The 20,476-nt window shown below is 54.4% G+C and overlaps 1 protein-coding gene and 1 long non-coding RNA gene across 6 annotated transcripts in view; one reads left to right on the forward strand and one right to left on the reverse strand.

Moving 5' to 3' along the window:
• Nucleotides 1–191: 191 nt before the first annotated feature.
• METTL22 (methyltransferase 22, Kin17 lysine) lies at nucleotides 192–18,495 on the reverse strand. 5 transcript variants are annotated; one of them, XM_055409447.2, is made up of 11 exons: nucleotides 18,368–18,495; nucleotides 14,250–14,415; nucleotides 12,617–12,961; nucleotides 9,296–9,336; nucleotides 9,062–9,206; nucleotides 5,247–5,318; nucleotides 3,799–3,852; nucleotides 2,848–2,928; nucleotides 2,557–2,659; nucleotides 1,550–1,722; nucleotides 192–400 (listed from the first exon to the last, which is right to left on the reverse strand). In XM_055409447.2, the coding sequence occupies exons 2-11, from the start codon at nucleotides 14,401–14,403 to the stop codon at nucleotides 207–209; spliced, it is 1,362 nt and encodes a 453-aa protein (XP_055265422.2). In that variant the 5' UTR covers nucleotides 14,404–14,415; nucleotides 18,368–18,495; the 3' UTR covers nucleotides 192–206. The 5 variants fall into 5 exon arrangements, with proteins under 5 accessions (XP_055265422.2, XP_055265423.2, XP_055265424.2 ...); XM_055409448.2 differs by having other exon boundaries at nucleotides 14,250–14,564; nucleotides 18,368–18,446; XM_055409450.2 differs by having other exon boundaries at nucleotides 276–400; nucleotides 1,554–1,722.
• A 4-nt stretch (nucleotides 18,496–18,499) lies between these two features.
• LOC129545357 (uncharacterized) overlaps nucleotides 18,500–20,476 on the forward strand; it is a 33,895-nt gene continuing 31,918 nt past the window's right edge. The window contains exon 1 of the long non-coding RNA XR_008683693.2: nucleotides 18,500–18,578. This is a non-coding gene — a long non-coding RNA (uncharacterized LOC129545357). The remainder of the gene's footprint in view (nucleotides 18,579–20,476) is intronic.

Below are 20,476 nucleotides of genomic sequence, written 5' to 3' on the forward strand. Positions count from 1 at the left end.
GCAGAGGCCCAGGGAAGCAGGTTAAAGCCCAGACAGACAGACACCTGTGCAGCTGCCGCACAGTGGAGAGAAGAGGGGAGGGGGTCCAGCCCAGGCTGAGGAAGGGAAACGCCCAGGAGGCAGATGGCTATGGGGCCCGGACCCTGGGCAGCCAGGGGGCGGCTTTTACGTCTGCTCAGAACACCCCTGATTTTGGTTATGAAGAGTTAAAACAGTGTTGGGTCATAGAAGATCCATTTACCATATTTTTTAAATGATAAAAAAATCAATGATAAAATTCTCAAGCACAAGACTTTGTGAGTTTTCAATTTTATTAGAAATGTCACGAGAATGGTTGAGAAGCTGTGTCTACAGACATGATGGGGTCCGTTACTGGTTCCACAAAGATCTTCCAGAGTTCCTGCAGCAAATGGAGGGACAGATTCCCAGGTGAGCAAACGAGACTTTAGTTTCACAAAGGGATGTAAACTGGCAAAAGAGAAGCCCCAACAAGAGGCGAACACTGGGCAGGGTGGAAGCTACTGGGAGAGCAGGCGCCCCCTCTGGTGGCTCTGGGATCTTCCGTGGAGGAGCTGCGTGCTGAGTCCTGGCTCAGCTCTGAGGCTGAGGCTGCCCCGTGCTCTAAGGGCCAGGACGGCAGCAGGTCTCACAGCTCCTGCTTCTGGGAGCAGCGCGCCCAGCGGTGTGCTTGCTGGCGGGGACAGACCGAGGGGGAGCCGGGCAGGACCCTCCTCCTGGGAGCTAGGCCTGGTCTTCGCAGGCCCAGAGAAAGGGCGGCTGCAGACAAGGGGCCAAGGGAACGAAAGCCCTTGGGACTTCTATGAATTCAGCTCCTGGGCATTTTAAGGGATTTTTAAGGGGATTTTAGACTTTCCAAATTTTTCCCCAGTGCTGGTTTTAAAACTGTCCTAAGAAGCAATGTGTCTGTAGGGTTAACCCTGGCTTCCCTGGTAAAGAATCTGCCTGCAATGCGGGAGACCTGGGTTCGATCGCTGGGTCAGGATCTGAAGGAGAAGGGAAAGGCTACCATCTGCAGTACTCTTACCTGAAGAATCCCAAGGTCAGAGGAGCCTGGTGGGCTACAGTTCATGGGGTCACACAGAGGCAGACACGACTAAGGGACTGAGCACACACAGCTGCCATTTCCCGAGGGAACTCACCTTGCCTGGGCCGGGGGCAGCCAGCACCTGGCGCCTGTCATCAGGGTGACTGCTCAGAAGCCCATGTGAGGACCCTGCCTGCCACAGTTAAACGGGCCCTGGGCCGTCAGACCCATCCCCCTAGCCAGCGAGGCCACATACTTTCACAGTGAAGACGTTGCCAACCAAGTGCCCCCTCCTCCGCCTGCTGGCTTCCCCTGGAGTCTGCCCACGGGGAAAGGACGTGCCCTAACGCTGGGTGACCATTCCCAGCGGGCCCTGCAGACCTGGAGGGCCCAGCGCAGCGATCAGTGGGGAGAGCTCACGCTGGGCCCAACCCGGACGCTGGCTCATCACCTCCTGCGCCCCCGGCCCGTGGCCTTGCCCAGACCCGGAGCTGCCACATGCACCTACCAGCTGCTGGATGCGCTCGTACACCAGGAGCTGCGGGAACGAGGCGTCCACGGGCTCCACCGCGAAGCGCAGGCGCCCACCCGCCAGCCCCTCCAGCCGCCGCAGCCACCCACGGAAGTGGTCATAGGCCTCGCACGTGACATCCAGGTGCCTCAGCGTGAAGTTCAGCCTGTGCACAAGCAGAGCACGCTGCTGTCACCCCCAGCGCTTTCGGTCCCTCCCATCCCACAGGATTTTAAGCGAGTGCCTCGGCGTGCTGAGCAGGAAGCCCGGGAGGAGGGTCAATGGCCACCTCCACTTACCCCTGCAGGACGGGGCTCAGAGGGGAGGGGCAGGTGTTAAGTTCAAATCAAGTGATCGGGTCCATGAGGTGCCACAGGTCACGGGGACCAAGCAAGCAGGCGTTTTGGGCCTCGTGTAAAAGCTGCTGGAGCAGCCGTGCCTGACTGGATGGCTCTGCGTCTGGCTGTGATCACTGACACAGGGCCAGTTCTAGAAGCTGAACTGCTGGGTCAGTCAGTCTGCTCGGTTTTGATTTTTGCTATTGATTCTAAACTGTCTTCAGGAGAGCTGTAGGCTAGCTTATGAATTAGAGGAAAATGTGTGTAGAGGGACCCGCGCTGCCTCCACCCTGAGGGTCACTCCCGCAATGGGAGCTCTAGCATGTCAGGACGCCCTGGGGGAAATGCCCTAGAGGGGCTGTGAATGCAGCCGGTGAAGACGGGGGCCCGGGGGCACAGACGGGCAGCACCGTGGCGAGCGCAGTGGCCACACATCCGGGCTCTGGGACGCCCACTGCCCGGTGGGGTCTGGACGGGTCCCCAGAGCTCTCAGCCTCCTCCCTGTGGCTGTGTGATGGGGGCGGCGCCTGCAACGCTGCTGAGTGGGGGTCACATGGGGCTGCGTGTGTCAGGGACACCAGGTGCTGGATGAGGAAGGGACGCGGACGACACGGACAGATGCATCTAGGAGGCGAGGGTGGCCTGGCCCGTGCGGAGCTCACCTCTTCTCCACCGAAAGGATGGCGGTGCAGGCATTCTTGAGCTTGTGGGCCAGTCGGGAGAGGGTTTTAAACACAGCATCAGTTAGGTCGTCGTCGTAAAACACTGAGGGGAAGAAAACAGGCAAATGTCAGGGAGAAGGATCCCTTAGCGGATCCCAAGGCCCCCTGGACGGAATCTGTATGGACCTAACAGTCGCAGCTCAGAAGGGAAGCGGCAGGAGCCGTGGTGGGAGGCCACCCCTGAGGACCACCCCCCGAGGACCACGTGCGGTGAGGCGGAGGCGCCCTCACCTTCAGCCGCCAGCAGGATGGTGGTGTGGCCGTACAGGTGGGAGATGTCCTCCTCGGACCAGCTGAAGGGGACCTCGGGGTCTGTGAAAGTGGAAGGACACCGTGGGCTCAGCCCTTGCTCTGTGGGCCGCCAGTTCTCACCGAGATGGACTGCAGTAAGCTTTAGGAGAAGAAACCGGGGTGGGTGAGGCTGGGTGCAGTGGGCACCGCCCCGAATCCCAGCAGGAGGTTCTGCCGGACCTGCCTCAGCCACCAGGGGCTGGACCTGCTGCCTCGGCCAGCAGCCTGAACAGAACAGGGGCTGCCCCTCCGTCCACGGCACTCTTGGCCCCGCGGACTCGCTGTGTGAGGTGCTTCACCGCTCTGGTCTGCAGTGTGCACGCTAGGATGGGCCTGACAAGGCTTCCCTCACAGGACCATCAGGGAGACCGAGGGACCTCAAATGCACTGGGTGCACTCAACAACAACGGTTTTCCTCACCCCACGTCTGGCAGGAAAAGTTCTTGTACAAAGAAAAAGAGCAAGGGCGTGAGTGTGAATTAGTCTGTACAAGAAACTTAAAAAGCAAAATTTAGCAATCTCCCCCGCCCAGCGGACCCTGAACCTCCACAAGCTGACTCCTGCAGGCAAATGGTCTCAGCCTTGGAGTCCCACAGACTTGGGTTCACACCCTGCCCGGCCGGTCCCTGTGACCCCGGGCAGGCACCGAACCTGAGCACCCGTCTTCCCCTGTGACCCAGGGACTACAGGACAGACGGGACGGTGATGCTGTGAGTCCGAATGACAGAACAAGTGTGGGGCGCCTGACATGCGGCAGCAAGGTGGACAGCTGTCACTCATCGGCCAGTGGACACAGGACCCTGCTGGTCAGTCAAGGCCACAGGGCAGATGGCCTCGAGTTGGCACGAGGAGAAACGAGCGAACGGGGACCCGAGTGAGGCGGCCACACACCCGTGCAGAGGTCGTCTCTCAGCCAGTCCAGTTCCTTGACCTTAACCACACCGCCTGCAAAACAAAACGCAAGTGGAATCCCCCAAACTCTGAGCACAGTTAGGGAAGATGAACCTCACACTTCACCTCACGACCCACCCGTCCCACATTTTTTTGGTCACGCTGTGTGGCTTGCGGGATTTTGGTTTCCTGACTGAGGACTGAACTTGGGGCCCCAGCAGTGGAAGTGTGTAGTAGTAACCACTGGACCATCAGGGAAGTCCCCCATCCTGTGCTTTTCATGTTAAGCGTCAGGCCTGGTGCCGGCCCAGGGAGCAGTCTCATGAGGCACGTCCCTGTCCCAGGAGACTGGCAGGTGGCAGACACTGATATGAAAAGGACGTGCCAGGCGCATGGGAGGAGGGGCTCTCGTGTGCATGGGGTGTCAGGGAGGGCTTCCAGAAGGAGGTGTTTTATACATGCTCCTCCCTTCCGGGCCTGCTCTGCCCTGGGCGCTCAACAAACATGACACAGAGGGTCCACCACAGATGGGGCCCTCAGGACTGCGTGCTCTAGTGGAACGGCAGATGCCTATCAACTAGTCACACGAACAGATGTCCAAACACAATGGCTCAGGGTGAAAAGGGGAGTCTGGAGGGGACTGTGACCTTGCCTGGAGGCCTGAGCCCGATTAGGAACTGAGGCAGAGGGAAGGGAAACAGACAGGAGGAAAGAGCCAAACAAAGGCCGTGAGGGCACCAAGTCTCTAGCCAGGCCAGGATGTCTGGAGTGGAGGTAGGGTAGGGACTGCCAATGGGCAGGGACCAGACCCCACAGGATCCAGATGAGCGAAGGAGCTGGGTCTCTGCTCCAAGAGCAACGGGAGATCTCTGAAGGGTCTGAACCCTGTGGGACTGGCTGACCCTGTCCGAGTCTGGAAATCCCCCCGGCTGTGTGAGGAAGGGGTGTGTATAGGCGGCACTTCCTCTTTCGGGTGGTCAGGCCGATGGGGCAAGAGGGCACCCCGGGCAACAGGAAGGGCATGTGGGGTGAGTCTGTGGCTTACTGGCCGCAGGGCTGGATGGTGCGGCTGTCAGGAGAGGGGGCAGGAGCTGGTTGGGCCAGAGCAGGGGGTCTGGAGCCAGAGGAGCTCAGACTTTGCCCCTGGAAGATGCTCAGCAGGAAGGGAAGCTGTCAGACAAGGAGCTGGGGAGACTCGGTGGGGGCCCCGTAGCCTGCGGGGAGGAGAGGGCAGAGGTGGACCTCAGCAGAGGCGTGGGCAGACAGGAGGAGGACAGAGCCATTGCGCACCTGCAGGGACACGAGGCCAGGGCACCCGCTCCCTCCACTGTCTGGGGCGTCCACGGGTGCAGGCAGGACCCCGCCTCATGGTGCTCTGGTTCTGGGTATCTGTCCCACCTGCCAGACAGAGAAGGCCCCCTCCCGGGCGGGGACCCACCAGGCCTCACCTCCAGAGGCGAGCAGGTGGCTGTTGAGCGTGATGTTTCGCTGGCACATGGCCAAGAGGTCTGCACCGACATCTGGGGAGACAGAGGGCAGCCATGAAGCGCCGGCCATGACGGCCCTTCACCTCCGTGCTCCTGCCTGCAGAGAGCTCCTGTCCACGGCCCGGCGACAGAGACATGCAAAATGGAAACCAATGTTCCTCCTGTGTTTTATGCCAAAATGAAGTATGTTCACCTTAAGGCTCCTTCTCATGATCTCTTCCTTAGAGAAGAAGATTGTCCTCGTGGGGCAGACTCTGCATTCCAGAGAGGAGGGATGAGAGCTCCCAGCATCTTCAGAGCTCATGAAACATGCACACCCTTCCCGAGTCCACCCTTGACCTTTCTAATGACCCTGAGCTGGCATCACGGTCCCGTCACAGACCAAGTGGCCGGGGCAGAGTCATATGGTTGGGTGGAGCCGGGGCTGGGAGTAGAACCCAGTACCTCTAGAGCACGGGCTCAGCAGCTGTGGTGCCTGGGGCTTAGCTGCTCTGCAGCACGTAGGATCTTCCCAGACCAGGGATCGAACCCATGTCCCCTGCACTGGCAGGATCCTTAGCGGATCCTTAGACCATCAGAAAGTCTGCACCCAAGCGTCTCTGACTCCAAATCGAGGCTCGCTCTTTGATGCCCCAGAAGATGGATGAGCCAGGAAGGCGTCTGGATGTGACTGGTGGGGACAGAGCAGCATCAGGCAGGCTGACGGCCACGCCCCAGGGCCCAACTCACTGTCGCCACCATCGCGTTTCCTCACCTGCCTGCTGCTCTGACCAGGCAGGGGTTCCTGCCACTTGAGCAGAACTGAGTTGTAGCTCAGTGAGCCCTGGAGGGGGGCCAGGAAAGTGCTTTGCCAAAATTAACTTTCAATCAGGAGAGCAAGCATGTGGAGGGCACAGGAAGCCTGGTGACTGTTTTTCCTTGGCTCCCTGAAGCCATGGAGTACCCGCTGCCGTCCCCCACCCCAGACCTCCCTGGGACTGGACCACTATCTCTACCCAGGGACCATGCAGAGCGCGAGGTGATGGGGGTGGGGGTCACGGAAAGCCCTGTCCCTCCTCCTGGGGCTCTGGGAACAGAGAACACTGAGGGATGTGCCTGGCAGTACAGGACCGGGTCAGCAGTTTTTAAGCCTTTATGGTACTTTTGTCAAAACATCTCATGTGGGATTCTAACGTGCCAAGCAGATTCGAGAGCAGTGCTGACTGAATGGGGGTGGCAGACCCAGAGCCCTGGGGCTGCCTCCACCCTCCACCCCTTGGTTGGCCCTGAGGGGGCTCCCCGGGTGACCGTGGGCCAGCCACCTGACCTCAGCCCCTCCCGTGTGGAAAGAGGGGATGGTGACAGGCCGCCTGGGGTCGCTGTGAGCTTGCAGGTGCTGGCGCTCACAAAGAGGCCTTACTGACTGTAATACGTTGCCTGTATGCATGCCCTCTCAAGGGGAAGATAATCACTAAGGGATGGGATGCTGCTATCAGGCTCCAGGCATGAGCACAGCCCTCGGGTGCTGCCTGGTGGCTTGACTGTGAAGTTCACTGGCCATTTACACCTAACTAGCCACAGAGTGGCCTCGCTGCAGACTCCTGACCAGTGGCTGACGCAGGGTATCTGAGCAGGACGCCTGCCTCCCAGGCTTCCCCTTCCTCAGCCCGGACGCAAAAGATGGGGGCCACGGGAGCATAAACTAAGAATCTGATGAAACACAACGCGTGTCAGCAGACACCACTTTCTGCCTAGCGGCTATTAAAGATTTAAAAAATAATAACATTAACAATAATCGCCTGCTGAGATCTTACTTTCTTACAAACTGGTAGACTGTCCCTGAGAAAGCACCCTGGCCAAGTCTGGAGCGTAGCTGGTAGTAGTGCCCTGGGTCAGTTTGTGGGTGTGATCCCTGATGTTATCATGGTGGGAGCTGGGCGGAGGGTGCATGGCACTTTCTGTGCTGTTCTAGCAACTTTTGTGTGAATCTAGTATTATTTCAAAATAGAACTTTTAAAAAGCAATCATTAAGTACATTAACAGTAAGTACAGGCTTCCCTGGTGGCTCAGACGGTAAAGAATCTGCCTGCAATGCAGGAGACCAGGTTTGATCCCTGGGTTGGGAAGATCCCCTGGAAGAGGGCATGGCAACCCACTCCAGTATTCTTGTCTGGAGAATCCCATGGACAGAGGAGCCTGGAATAGGAGCCTATAGTCCATGGGGTGGCAGAGTCAGATATGACTGAGTGACTAACACACTTACATCAAAAGCTTAAGAAAGGTCCCACTCACTGTCAGGAATCTGGTTTAAGGATTATCAACCGAAGATGCACAAAGGTACTGGTTGCAGTGCAAAAGAAAAGCAAAAAAAAAAAAACAAACCAAAAAACCATACCAAATGAAAACAGCCAAAATGTCCAGCAATAGGAGAATGGTTAAAAAAAAAAAGAGAGAAAAGGGATGAAATATTGCTTGATCATTAAAAGTTAATTTTTAGAAATTAATTTATTTTAATTGGAGGCTAATTTCTTTACAATATTGTAGTGGTTTTGGCCATACATTGACATGAGTCAGCCATTAAAAGTTATTTATAAGTAACTTTTAATGACAATGGGAAATATGCTTTCTACTTTCTGACATTTTTGACAGGATAAGGCACTGAATATATATAGTGTGATCTAAGTTTTCGGAGCATGTACACACAAAGGAAAAGATTGTAAAAAATAATTTACACGGTTAAAAAATAAGACTCCGAAGCTTCCTGCACACAGTGATTGCTCTGCTCATTCACCAAGGTCTCCCATGTCTGGTGTGCAGTGGCCTGCACGCTGACGACACTATCTGGGGACTGTGAAATTAGGAGGAAATTTATTTGCTGTTCTACAAATTTTCCAAAGAGAGCAGGCAAGATTTCCATAATCAGGAAAAAAAATAATCAACTGTCTTTAAGCCTGTGGTGTTGCAGGAGACTCTTGAGAGTCCGCTGGACTGCAAGGAGATCCAACCAGTCCATCTTAAAGGAGATCAGTCCTGAGTGTTCACTGGAAGGACTGATGCTAAAGCTGAAACTCCAATACTTCGGCCACTTGATGCGAAGAGCTGACTCATTTGAAAAGACCCTGATGCTGGGAAAGATTGAGGGTGGGAGAAGGGGATGACAGAGGATGAACTGGTTGGATGGCATCACCGACTCAATGGACATGAGTTTGGGTAAGCTCCAGCAGTTGGTGATGGACAGGGAGGCCTGGTATGCTGCGGTTCATGGGGTCACAAAGAATCGGACACAACTGAGCGACTGAACTGAACTGAAGTCTTGCACTGTCACTTCAGTCATATTCAACTCTGCACCTGTAGCCCACCAGACTCCTCTGTCCATGGGGATTCTCTAGGCAAGAATACTGGAGTGGGTTGCCGGTCTCTCCTCCAGGGGATCTTCCTGACCCAGGGATTGAACCTGTCTTTCTCATGTCTCCTGCGTTGGCAGGTGGGTTCTTTACCACTAGTGCCACCTAGGAAGCCCATCTTTAAGCCTTAGTAGAGGCACATTGTTCCTGATTTCTGAGATGTTTACTCTCTTGAGGAGGTGTGAACTGAGGTACCAGCCAAGCTGCTGGTCCTGAACCTGCTGGAGTTGCTGGGAAAACAACGGAGAGTGGAGAAAACCAGCCTGGGAGAAGGGCAGAATCAAGAGCTGTCAAGGTTGGATTCCCAGTCTCCTTCCCTCCGTTTTTTTAATCCAGTCAGCATACCCTTTGTGAAGAGAACGCTCCCCCCAGCCTGGGATGGCGGGGCATTACCTGTACAATACACGGTCTGCGCCATGGTGGCCGCGATGATGCTGGCCAGTCCGGTGCCCGCCCCAAGCTCCAGCACTGTGCGACCCTGGAAGAGGTCTCGCTGGAACAGGATGTAGTCTGCCAGGAGCAGGGCACCCCGCCACACCTGGAGGGGAGAGGGGGCAGGGACGGCGGGTGACCGGAGAAAATCAAGAGACCCTGCAGGGCCACGGGGAGTGGACGGGACCTACCCACCTGCTTGCCAACATCCTCCAGGGGGGTGGCCATGGTGTGCTCTGGAGGGGCCGGAAACCAAGAGAGAAAGGGCCACCGTGAAAACAGGGATGGACAGAACACAGACGGGGTGCGGGGAGGTGACCGACATGGTGGGACGGGGGCTGGAGGTGGGCGTTGTAAACAGCAGCAGAAACACAGGCCACGCAGTCATCCGCTAGCCTCCAGGGCGGGATGAGCATTCCTCTCCTTCAGATCACTGAAGCCTGGACACACCAGTCACAAGAGGACTTGGCCCAACTTAACCACAAAAACATACCCCACACTCTACTTGAAGTATTCTCAAACACAGAACACAATCTAGTACCAGTTACTGGGGTTGGGATGGAGCACAGAACTATGAGATCAAGAAGAGTGACAGCAAACATTTTTCCTGTTAGAGAAGAACTGGCTCTTGCATCTTGAAGCGAGACGGTGACGGCCAGCAAATCAAATACCAGAACACATGCACAGCAGGGCAGCTTGACTCACATCAAACCAGGAACAGGGAGCAGGGTGGGAGCAGACACAGCAAGGCTGCAGGGGTGAGTGTGTGTTTGAGTGAGTGTATGTGAGAAGAGGCCTTCCCGGGGGGCTCTCTTCTCCAGCTGCCTTGGACCTTCAGTCCAAAGACCCCACCCCACCTCCTCCCCAGTCTCTGCAGCCCCTGCACTGTCCCTGGCCCACTGTCCCTGCCATGACTCAGGTCCCCCCGCAGAGGGGTCTCATCCCATCTTTCTTAGCCTCCTTCCAGTCTGCCTGGCCAATCCAGGCGCACCCTCCCACGGGGATCTCGGTAGTCTGAGCCTGGTCTTTTCTCCCAGAGGTCCCGTGGACTTAAGTTTTGCCTCCGGCTGCATTTAAGGAGTGCTTGGCTTCCCTTCAGCAGCAACGTGGACTGAGCTCACAGACCCAAGGGTGACCCAGGCTCGGTCACGGATCTGGCTGGTGGTATGAGCCATCGACCTTCTCAGCACCAGAGCCGTGGTTTGCTCCTTCACAAGATGCAGAAATAACATCACCTCATTTGTGGGCTCAAAGGCCTCCCTAACCAGGGTCAAGGGTGGGGACCTCCTGCTTCATGGGAAAGCCAGTTTATACTTAAACAATCCCAGTGGCCTCATAAGAGCATAAAAGCCTAGCCTGAGAACCTTTCATGCGTGCTCAGTCGCTCAGTTGTACCCAAATCTTTGTGACCCCATGGACTGTTGCCCGCCAGGCTCCTCTGTCCATGGGATTTTCCAGGCAAGAATACTGAAATGGGTTGCCATTTCCTCCTCCAGGGCATCTTCCTGATCCAGGGATCGAACCTGAGTCTCCTGCATTGGCAGGCAGATTCTTTACCACTGAGCCACCTGGGAAGCCCCAGGAGAAACCCCAGGGTTAGCAAAGGGGGTGAGGCAAATAGTCTCAGTGTCTGAGGGGTACCCGGCCCGTCAGGACGGTCTCCAGACCTGTGGGAACCCAGACTCTCCTCCTCAGCCATCTCCCTTCTCCGCACTCAGCTTGGTCCCCAGGAATGAAAACCAATGGCAGCTCATGTTTATTGAGCGCCTACTATGAGCCAGGCACTGTGCTAAGAGCTCTATGTGGGCCAGCTCCCTCTGTTCCTTACAACCAGGGGAGATTACACCCATTTCACAGAAGAAGAAACTGAGCTCTGAGGTTAAAGTACTTGCCTGAGTCACAGGACAATGGAAAAGGCAAGTGACTCGAGATCCGACAGTCCATGTTCCAGCCCTGCCTCTTCTACGTTCTCTTTGGGTTCCAGTTCTTTATCTATAAAATGGGGGAAATGCTCATAATTTACTTGGAACCTTGTGTCTGTGAATTCCTAGCTGGTCCACAAATAAATGTTGGATTTTTGACAACAGAACTTTCCAATGTTCCGATCACACGACGTGGGTAGGGAACATGGGTGGTGGTGTCGGACACACCCAGTGCGAGTCAAGGTTCACACTGACGAGGTTCCTCAACCTCTCTGAGCCTCAGTTCCCTCCTCTGTAAAATGGGATTACTCATCCCTGGGAAGGCCATAGGGACTAGAGACAAGCCACAGAAAACAGAGAAGGGTCCCCACCAGGTGATCTAGAACCAGCCGGCCGGGAACCTGCAGGCATTCGGTCACTGTCTGCTGGACCGCTGACCGGGCTGCTATCAATCAGAGTGGCTGTTCTATTAGGGTTTTTGAGAGAGTCCAGTGGACCCCACGCCCCTGACCTGGGCCAGTATCGAGGGAGGCCTTCACCTGGGACCTCAGGTACCATCTGGACTCTGGATCTCAATGAACAGATTCAAATCAGAGCTCCTCCCTGCAGACGAGCAGGGCTGGGGTGGCCGGAGCCCTGGCCGTGGAGATGGCCCACATGGGTTCAGAACCTCCCTTACTGGCCCCAAACTGCACGGCCTTGAACCTGTCACTTCCTCATCTGAAACACGTCCTAGAGGGGCTGTGAAGACCACATGAGGTGATGAAGGTGGACATCAAAACACAACAGGTGCCTCATCACTACTGGCTTACTCCCTGTCCTGCCACTTTCCACTCCTGGCATTTCCAGAGATCAAAATCCCTGCTCCGCCATTGCCCTCTGCCCTGACCCGGGGCAGGTGTGGATGCTCTGGGCCCTGCCTGAGGGCCCGCTGAGACCCCCTTCTGTCCCACCTCTCCTGCTGTTGCATCCGCACTGCCCCCCAGCTTCTAGCTCTTACCCCCGGGGCCATCTGATCGGCCACCCGCTCCCCCAGGTTGACTATGGACCTACTTTCCTCTTTGTCTTCCTCTGCCCTGATCTAGCTCTGGAATCTGCCAGGGCTCCCTGCTTCCCAAGTCATCCACTGACAACCCTGACCCACAGCCGGGCAGCTGCGTGGGCTCAGAATGCTGGTGCAGGTGGCAGCAGGCTTCTGGAGCAACTGACTGCCGAGCTGGGACTCGGGCTACGACAACCGGGAGCGTGTCGGCCAGGGGAGCAGGGGCGGGGCAGGCCCTCAGGGATGGCGGTGAGGAAGCGCGAGGAAGGTGAGAGGGTGGGCGGTGGTGGGAACTGAGGCCGGGGAGGTGGGCAGAGCTAAGCTGAGCACACAGACTGTGTCTGGAGGGCAATGGGAGCCACTGAGGAGCCTGGAGCAGGAGGGGGATCAGACCACGTTTTGGCACGTTCCCTGGCGGGCTCCAGTGTCCGTGCTCGGGTCCCGCTGCCCTGGCCCGCCCTGCGATGCCTGGACTGGTGCACGCTCAGGGGGTCGTGTGCCCTGACCCACTGTGGCGCTGCCCTGGCGGCAGGTGAACGGTCCTTTATTTACCTATTTTGATGACGCTGTAGGGGCTGCTCTCTGGGGCTTCGTCTCCCAGGACGTCGTCCTCCTCCTGCGTTAGAATCGTGGGATGTACCTTGTCTCTCAGAGGCCCCGGGGGCTCGGAGGCGGAGGCAGCCCTAGGTCTTCTCACAACATCCAAGTCCCCGTCCTCGTCCAGCTGGGCTGCCAACCCCTCTGGGGTGGTGGTGCCGGGCCCCGCCTGGAGGGAGGCCCCCACGTGGCTGCAGACGGCGCCGGCGAGAGGGGTCCCCTCTGTGTGATCGCCACCCTCGGCCCCTGAGTCAGTCTGAGGGTCTCGGTCCCACAGAAGCTTGAACTGGGACAGGAAGACTGAAAGCGAAACAAAGTAGAGTATTTCTACACTGTCTCCTTCTGTATTTCCTTTCCTCAGTTTCCACCTGGAAAGAGTTTCAAAGGCTGGGTGGGTGGGGGAGACAAACGACAAGGTCCTACCACACACTGCATGGCAGAGGGAACTACGTTCACGGTCACATAATAAACCACGGTGGAAAAGAAAAGGGCCAGCTGGATGCCGGGTCCCTCTCCACCTGGGGCCCAGAGAATCACCGGGACAGCTATCAGTAAGAGTATGGTGTCAGGCTGGAGATAGGGGGTGCCAGGACTTGAGTGGGCAGTCCTGGGCCAGAGTCCTCCCCGCCCCTGCTGTCTGACCCCCAGGGCAAGTAGCTCATCTGTCCTGAGCCAGTTTCATGAATCCTAGAATCCAAACCGGGACACGAGGGAAAGGGAGAGTGACTAATTGTGACAGAGCAATAAACAAATACAGGGTGACAGGAGCTGGGGAGGGTGGCCAGAGAGGTCTTGGGAGGGGAGAATGTTCTGGGCAGAGTGAAGAGCAGGTGCAAAGGGACTCAGAGAGGAAGGTGTGTGCCTGGTATGAGGGACAGAAAGGACCTGGAAGTGGCTGCTGGGCATTGATGGTGGGAGAGAGGCGGGAGAGAGAGGTGTGGACACTTGGGCTGGGGCCCGGCCGGGCCTCAAAGGTGAAGGTGAGGACTCTGGTTTCATTCTGAGAGCATGCGAAGCCACCGGAGGGTCTGAATCTGGGCGATGGTGTGATCTGTATTTTTCAAAAGATCCCCTGGGGCACTTCCTTCGTGATCCAGCGGCTAAGATTCTGCACTCTGAGTGCAGAGGGTCCCGGTTCGATCCCTGGTCAGGGAACTAGGTCCCTCATGTGGCAAAGAAGAGCAAAGATCCTGTGTGCTACAACTTAGACTTGGCATAGCCAAATAATTAAATAAAAGTAAATATTAAAAAGAAAGAAAGAAAAGATCCCTTGGGCTAGAGGAGTGGGGGAGGGTGTGTGGGAAGAAAAGCAGGGAGCCCTGGTGGGAGAAGTCAGCCTGGTAGAGGGCCACGTCTCCCCAACTGGTCCGTGGGCTCCCGAGGGCAGAGTTTAGCCCATTCCTTCCACTTTCCCAGCATTGCATCAGGCCTGGCACACGGCAGGTGCTTGGGAAAGCTGGGGGGCTTGCTCTGTGAGACAGGGGCTCCTAAAAAGTGGTGCGAGGGTAAGTCAGACAAGCCAGTCCTCCCCGTCCTTTCTGTGAGGACGCAGAAAACACAGTGGGCTCGGGGGCCGTGGGCACCTTACCTGGCTGCCCCATGCCGTTCAGCCGCACCATGAGGTGCCGCTGGTTCGGGGTGTACAGGTGGACGTCTGACAGCACGGTGTCGCTTCTGAAGGTGATCTCGTCCATGGCGGGTGCGGGAGCCGGTGACCATGGCCCGGGCTCCACAGTGACCATGGACGGCAGCACCTGAGGGGTGAGAGCAAGTCCTCAGACAGCAGCTCCCAGGGGGGAGCGGTGTGAACGACCCAACCAGGGGGCAGAGCGCTCCCGGCCACCCTGGGAGAAAGACTTCTTTTTTCAATCCTCTCGTAATCCTGCAGGAGAGTCTCAGAGCCCTGGCAAGATAATAAACAGAACTGTTACTCTGTTTTGCACTGTGTTGACTTTCATAGTAACCTTTTATTTATGGCAAGGGATCCAAATTTCCATTTATACTGAAAACAGTTTTCCTACCCGTTTTATTTTTTCCAACCTTTTCATTATGAAGAATTTAAAATACTAGCAAGTTGAGGGCACAGTGTAATAAACAGCCATATATCCACTGCTTAGATTCAATGATCATTCACACTGTCATGTGTGATCAATCAATCTAGGTGTTTTTTTTCTCCCCTGAACTTAGCACCTTCCAGACATCATGACATTCTTCAGCATGTCTGTCTCGTAAGAACATGCTCCTACATAACCAAAAGACCATTAGCAGACCTAAGATAACTAAGAATTCCTTTATATCATTTAAAACCCAGTTCACGGTCAGTTTTCTCCATTAGTCACCCAATCGTCTCTGGCAGCTAGTTTTCCCTAAAGCAGTATTTAATCACAATTTACACGTCTGACATAGCAGTTTTTTTCCCTATAATTCCTAGAAATTGACTCCAGCTGCCCATGTATCATTTGTTTTAAAATCTTCTTTTTAAACTTTAAAAATCTTAGTGGATTTAAAGCAAAATCAACTAAAGGAATCATTGTACAGGTGATATATAGGTTTTGAAAAATTATCAAGGTGACCCAGCAATAACTGAAATTTGGAAAATCATGCTGGAGGCAAAGTGGTTAAAAACAAGAAGGCTTGGACTATGGAAGACAGTTTGGAGATTCCTTAAAAAACTAGAAATAAAACCACACGACCCAGCAATCCCATTCCTAGGCATATACCCTGAGGAAACCAAAACTGAAAAAGACACATGTACCCCGATGTTCACTGCAGCGCTATTTACAATAGCTAGAACATGGAAGCAATCTAGATGGCCAGTGACAGATGAGTGGATAAAGAAGTTGTGGTACATATAGCCAATGGAATACTACTCAGCCATAAAAATAAACACATTTGAGTCAGTTCTAAGGAGGTGGATGAACCTAGAGCCTATTATATAGTGAAGTCAGAAAAAAAAATCATATACTAATGCATATGCATGGAATCTAGAAAGACGGTGCTGATGAAATTATTTGCAGGGCAGCAGTGGAGACAAAGACAGAGAGCACAGACTTACGGACACGGCAGGGCGGTGGGGGGAGTGTCGGGGGGAGGAGGGAAAGGGTGACACTGCCATATGTAAAACAGATAGCTGATGGGCATTGCTGTATGACTCAGGGAACTCAAACTGGGGCTCTGTAACAACCTAGAGGGGTGGGATGAGGCGGGAGGTGGAGGGAGCTTCAAGAGGGAGGGGACATAAGTATACCGATGGCTTATCCATGTTGATGTTTGGCAGAAACCAACATACACACACACAAATAAACTTTTCTAAAATGTGGGAAAAACAAAACAAAACAGGAAGGCTTGGGACTTCTCTGGCAGTCCAGAGGTAAGACTCTGCACTTCTAATGCAGGGGGTGAGTTTGATTCCTGGTCAGGGAACTAAGATCCCACATGCCATTAGGCGTGGCCAAAAAAAAAGAAACAAAAAGAGGAAGGCTCTTCCTCCACCCAAATGTTCCACCTCATCAAAGAGTGTCAAACAGCAGCAACACGTGGACAGAGCCTAGGGCTGTGATGCTGGGCGGAGCAGGTGCTAAATCTGGTTTCCAACCTCCTCACTGTGTGACCCTGAGAAAATTACTTCACCTCTCTGGACCAGTTTCTTCAGCTATATTCTCAGCTCGCAGGGCTGGGTGGCAGCAGGATGTGGAGGGTGTGTGTCAAGCACTTGGTGCACAGCAATTGTTAATAAACCCCCCAATTTTCTTGTCATGAGGTTGGTTTCAGGTGTTTGACACAAACCTGCCACAATCCCTGACCCCCTACAGGAACCACTCCTACCTGGGTATATGTGTCCACTAGCGGTGTGCCCCACAAATGTCATGAAACCTCTTGAGCCTCCATTCCTTCAATTGAAAAATGGGATCGTCATAAGCCACAGTCTATAATCTGAGTCCACATAACTGGAGTTCCTACATTTAAGCACTTGCCACAGGGAAGCAAAAGTACCAACACAAACGTTTTCTATAAAAGAGTCACTCCACGCTGGCTTTTCTATCTGATACGATAAGCCAGCACAAAGTAAGTGGGTTGTGAGGTGAAGCTGTGAATCTGATAAATGGATGCAAGATTTCATGGTGTCAATGAAAGTGATAGGGGAGAAATGCTGGGGGGTGGGTGGGTAGGGAGGGTTGTTGCCTCACAGGCAAAAGCCCTCAAACAATGAGGACTGGAAAAATTAGGATGGATCCACGAAGAGGATCCAGTCTAAACACAGTGTAGGCCAACCATGACCAATTGTTTTAAAGGCAGATTTCGTTCCCTGAGGACTGAAAGATATAACACTGCAGTTATACACCAATACTTTTAAATATACACAAAAAAATGTTTGTATTCTTAAAACTGCAGTTGAAATTTCTCCCATCCAAGTGCTAACCAGGCCCGACCCTGCTTAGCTTCAGGTGGTATGAGCGTAGACTCATTGAAATTTCTAGTTTGAAATCCAGCCTGCCCCGGCCTTCCAGGAAACACTCTGCAATGGAGTACTAGGTAAAGGGAATTCCCTTTAAGGGGCTTTTCCTAGAACCAGATCTCTGGGAATTACAGGGCCACCTTGGACTCGTGACTGGGTCTATGTGAGCATTAAATGAGACAACGATCACTTTCAGGGTTCAATATATAGTAAGTGCCCAACTTCCCCGGTGCCTCAGCTGGTGAAGAACCTGCCTGCTGTGCAGGAGAGAGAAGAGACCAGGGTTTGATCCCTGGGTCGGGAAGATCCCCTGAAGGGAGTGGCTACCCACTGCAGTATTCTTCCCTGGAGAAATCTATGGACAGAGGAACCCATGGGGTTGCAGAGTCAGACACGACTGAGTGACTCACACTTTCACTTTCATCATTATAGCATTGATAAGAGTAATTATTAAAGGATGTGCTGGAAGATGGGAAAAGGCAATAACCAGTTTCTCTACTTAGGAACAGCTGACTCACAGTCGGTCTGGGAATTTTGGGGCTGGATAGGCTTCAGTCCCTTCTCCTGACTGGGGAGGAGGGAAAGGACACCCCAACTGCAGATGGGACCTCCGCTCCCTCCTTCGTGCTGCAGATTCATCTCACAGGAGTTGTTGACAAGTGTTCTTGGTTCTCCTAGGCTACGGGGGCCAGATGCCGAGGCTGTCATCCTAACCCTATCAGGGCTGCCCGGTAAAAGCAGTTTGCCGGGATCTGCGGGGTTTGAACCACCCGCCTGCCTCCCAGGCTCTCTCTCTCTCTGCCAGGTGTGACAGGGGCATCAATGACCGGGAACTGGGCGTGATTCCGGAGCCGAGGCCCAGGGCTGGGGGCCTGAGACTTGGCGCCGGCCACGGCGCGGGGCAGAGTCGGGGGCTCCAGGGTCCTCGGTCCTTGGGGCTCTTGGCTCCCTCTGTCATGCCGTCTCTGAGGGCTCCAGTCGACGGGCTAACCATGTCCTCTCAATCAGCAGTCACAGCTCCAGCATCGTCGTCCCTTCCTAATCCGAAACCCAGGGGGCTGCTTGGACCCCAGACGGGAACCCACAAGCAGGCATGGACTCCTCCCCTCAACATCCTGGCTTAGGGAAACTGAGGCTGACTGGGGACCCAGGCTTCAAGTCCGTGGGGGAACCCACGCTTCAAGGCCAGGTTCGGTGCCAAGAGGTCCCCTGCATCCTTTCCCGTGTCGCCGCTCCTCCAAAGGGCTTACCCGCCGCCAGCCGCAGCCCGAAGTTACACCCGCGCCTCTCACCACGGCGCTCAGGAGGCCGCCATGGCGGGGCGGTCTGCGCAGGCGCGGCCCCACCCCCCGCGCGCCCGTCGTCCTCGCGTCGCGGCCACGCCCACCTGCCGAATCGCGCGTGCGCGCCAGCGTTGCCGTCAGGAGCAGTCCGGAAGAAGGTCGTTTCTCACCTGCGCAGGTTTGCTCTCACCTGCCCGGGTTTGGCGGGACGGTGGCTGGCCTGGGTGGGATGGACCTGCGAGTGCGGGAGCCGTTACATAACTCGCTCAAGGTCTCCCAGCTAAGTGGAGAGGCTTGGATTCGAACTGGCTAATACGGATCTCAAGAGGCAGATCAGGTGGTCTGGTATTCCCATCTCTTTCAGAATTTTCCACAGTTTATTGTGATCCATACAGTCAAAGGCTCTGATGCTGGGAGGGATTGTGGGCGGGAGGAGAAGGGGACGACAGAGAATGAGATGGCTGGATGGCATCACCGACTCGATGGACATGAGTTTGAGTGAACTCCGGGAGTTGGTGATGGACAGGGAGGCCTGGCGTGCTGTGATTCATGGGGTCACAAAGAGTCGGACACGACTGAGCGACTGAACTGAACTGAACTGAATACGGCTCTAGAGCCTGCGCTGTGCTAGGTATTTGTTAATTATTGTTATCCTTGCAGTTCAGTTCAGTTCAGTCGCACAGTCGTGTCCGACTCTTTGCGACCCCATGGACTGCAGCACGCCAGGTCTCCCTATCTATCACCAACTCCCGGAGTTTACTCAAACTCATGTCTGTTGAGTCGGTGATGCCATCCAACCATCTCATCCTCTGTCATCCCCCCTTCTCCTCCCGCCTTCGATCTTTGCCAGCATCAGGGTCTTTTCCAATGAGTCAGTTCTTTACATCAGGTGGCCAAAGTACTGGAGCTTCAGCTTCAGCATCAGTCCTTCCAATGAACACCCAGGACTGATCTCCTTTAGGATGGACTGGTTAGATATCCTTGCAGTCCAAGGGACTCTCAAGAGTTTTCTCCAGCACTGCAGTTCAAAAACATCAATTCTTCAGCGCTCAGCTTTCTTTATAGTCCAACTCTCACATCCATACATGACCACTGGAAAAACCATAGCCTTGACTAGACAGGCCTTTGTTGGCAAAGTAATGTCTCTACTTTTTAATATGCTTTGGTCATAACTTTTCTTCCAAGGAGCAAGCGTCTTTTAGTTTCATGGCTGCAGTCATCATCTGCAGTGATTTTGGAGCCCCCCAAAATTGCTTGTCACTGTTTCCCTATCTATTTTCCATGAAGTGATGGAACCGGATGCCATGATCTTAGTTTTCTGAATGTTGAGTTTTAAGCCAACTTTTTCACTCTCCTCTTTCACTTTCATCAAGAGGCTCTTTAGTTCTTCTTCACTTTCTGCTGTAAGTGTGGTGTCATCTTGCTCTTAGTACTCATTAATAAAATAGCTGGTACTCGTTTCATTCATTCATCCACTCATCAAGTCTCCAACATCAGGTGAATGAAGAACCTCTGTGTTAATTGGCATCTAGTAGGAAGTGAAACGGAGAAGGCAATGGCAAACCACACCAGTACTCTTGCCTAGAAAATCCCATGGACGGAGGAGCCTGGTAGGCTGCAGTCCATGGGGTCGCTATGAGTCAGACATGACTGAGCGACTTCACTTTCACTTTTCACTTTCACACATTGGAGAAGGAAATGGCAACCCACTCCAGTGATCTTGCCTGGAGAATCCCAGGGACGGGGGAGCCTGGTGGGCTGCCGTCTATGGGGTCACACAGAGTCGGACACGACTGAAGTGACTTAGCAGCAGCAGGAAATGAAATCTGATACAGCTGTTGCACATTGAGTAAATTTCCAAGCACATAGGACCACAGATGTAAAGAGTGCACGCGTGTGTAATTCTTGGGCTTCCCCTGTGTCTCAGATGGTAAAGAATCTGCCTGCAATGCAGGAGACCCGGGTTCCATCCCTGAGTGGGGAAGATCTCCTGAAAAAGGGCATGGCAACCCACCCCAGTATTCTTGCTTGGGAAATCCCATGAAGAGAGGAGTCTGGTGGGCTACAGTCCATGGG

Source organism: Moschus berezovskii, chromosome 27, assembly GCF_049115385.1.
Source record: "Moschus berezovskii isolate FMDL1 chromosome 27, NW_MosBer_1.0, whole genome shotgun sequence".
NCBI lineage: Eukaryota > Metazoa > Chordata > Mammalia > Artiodactyla > Moschidae > Moschus > Moschus berezovskii.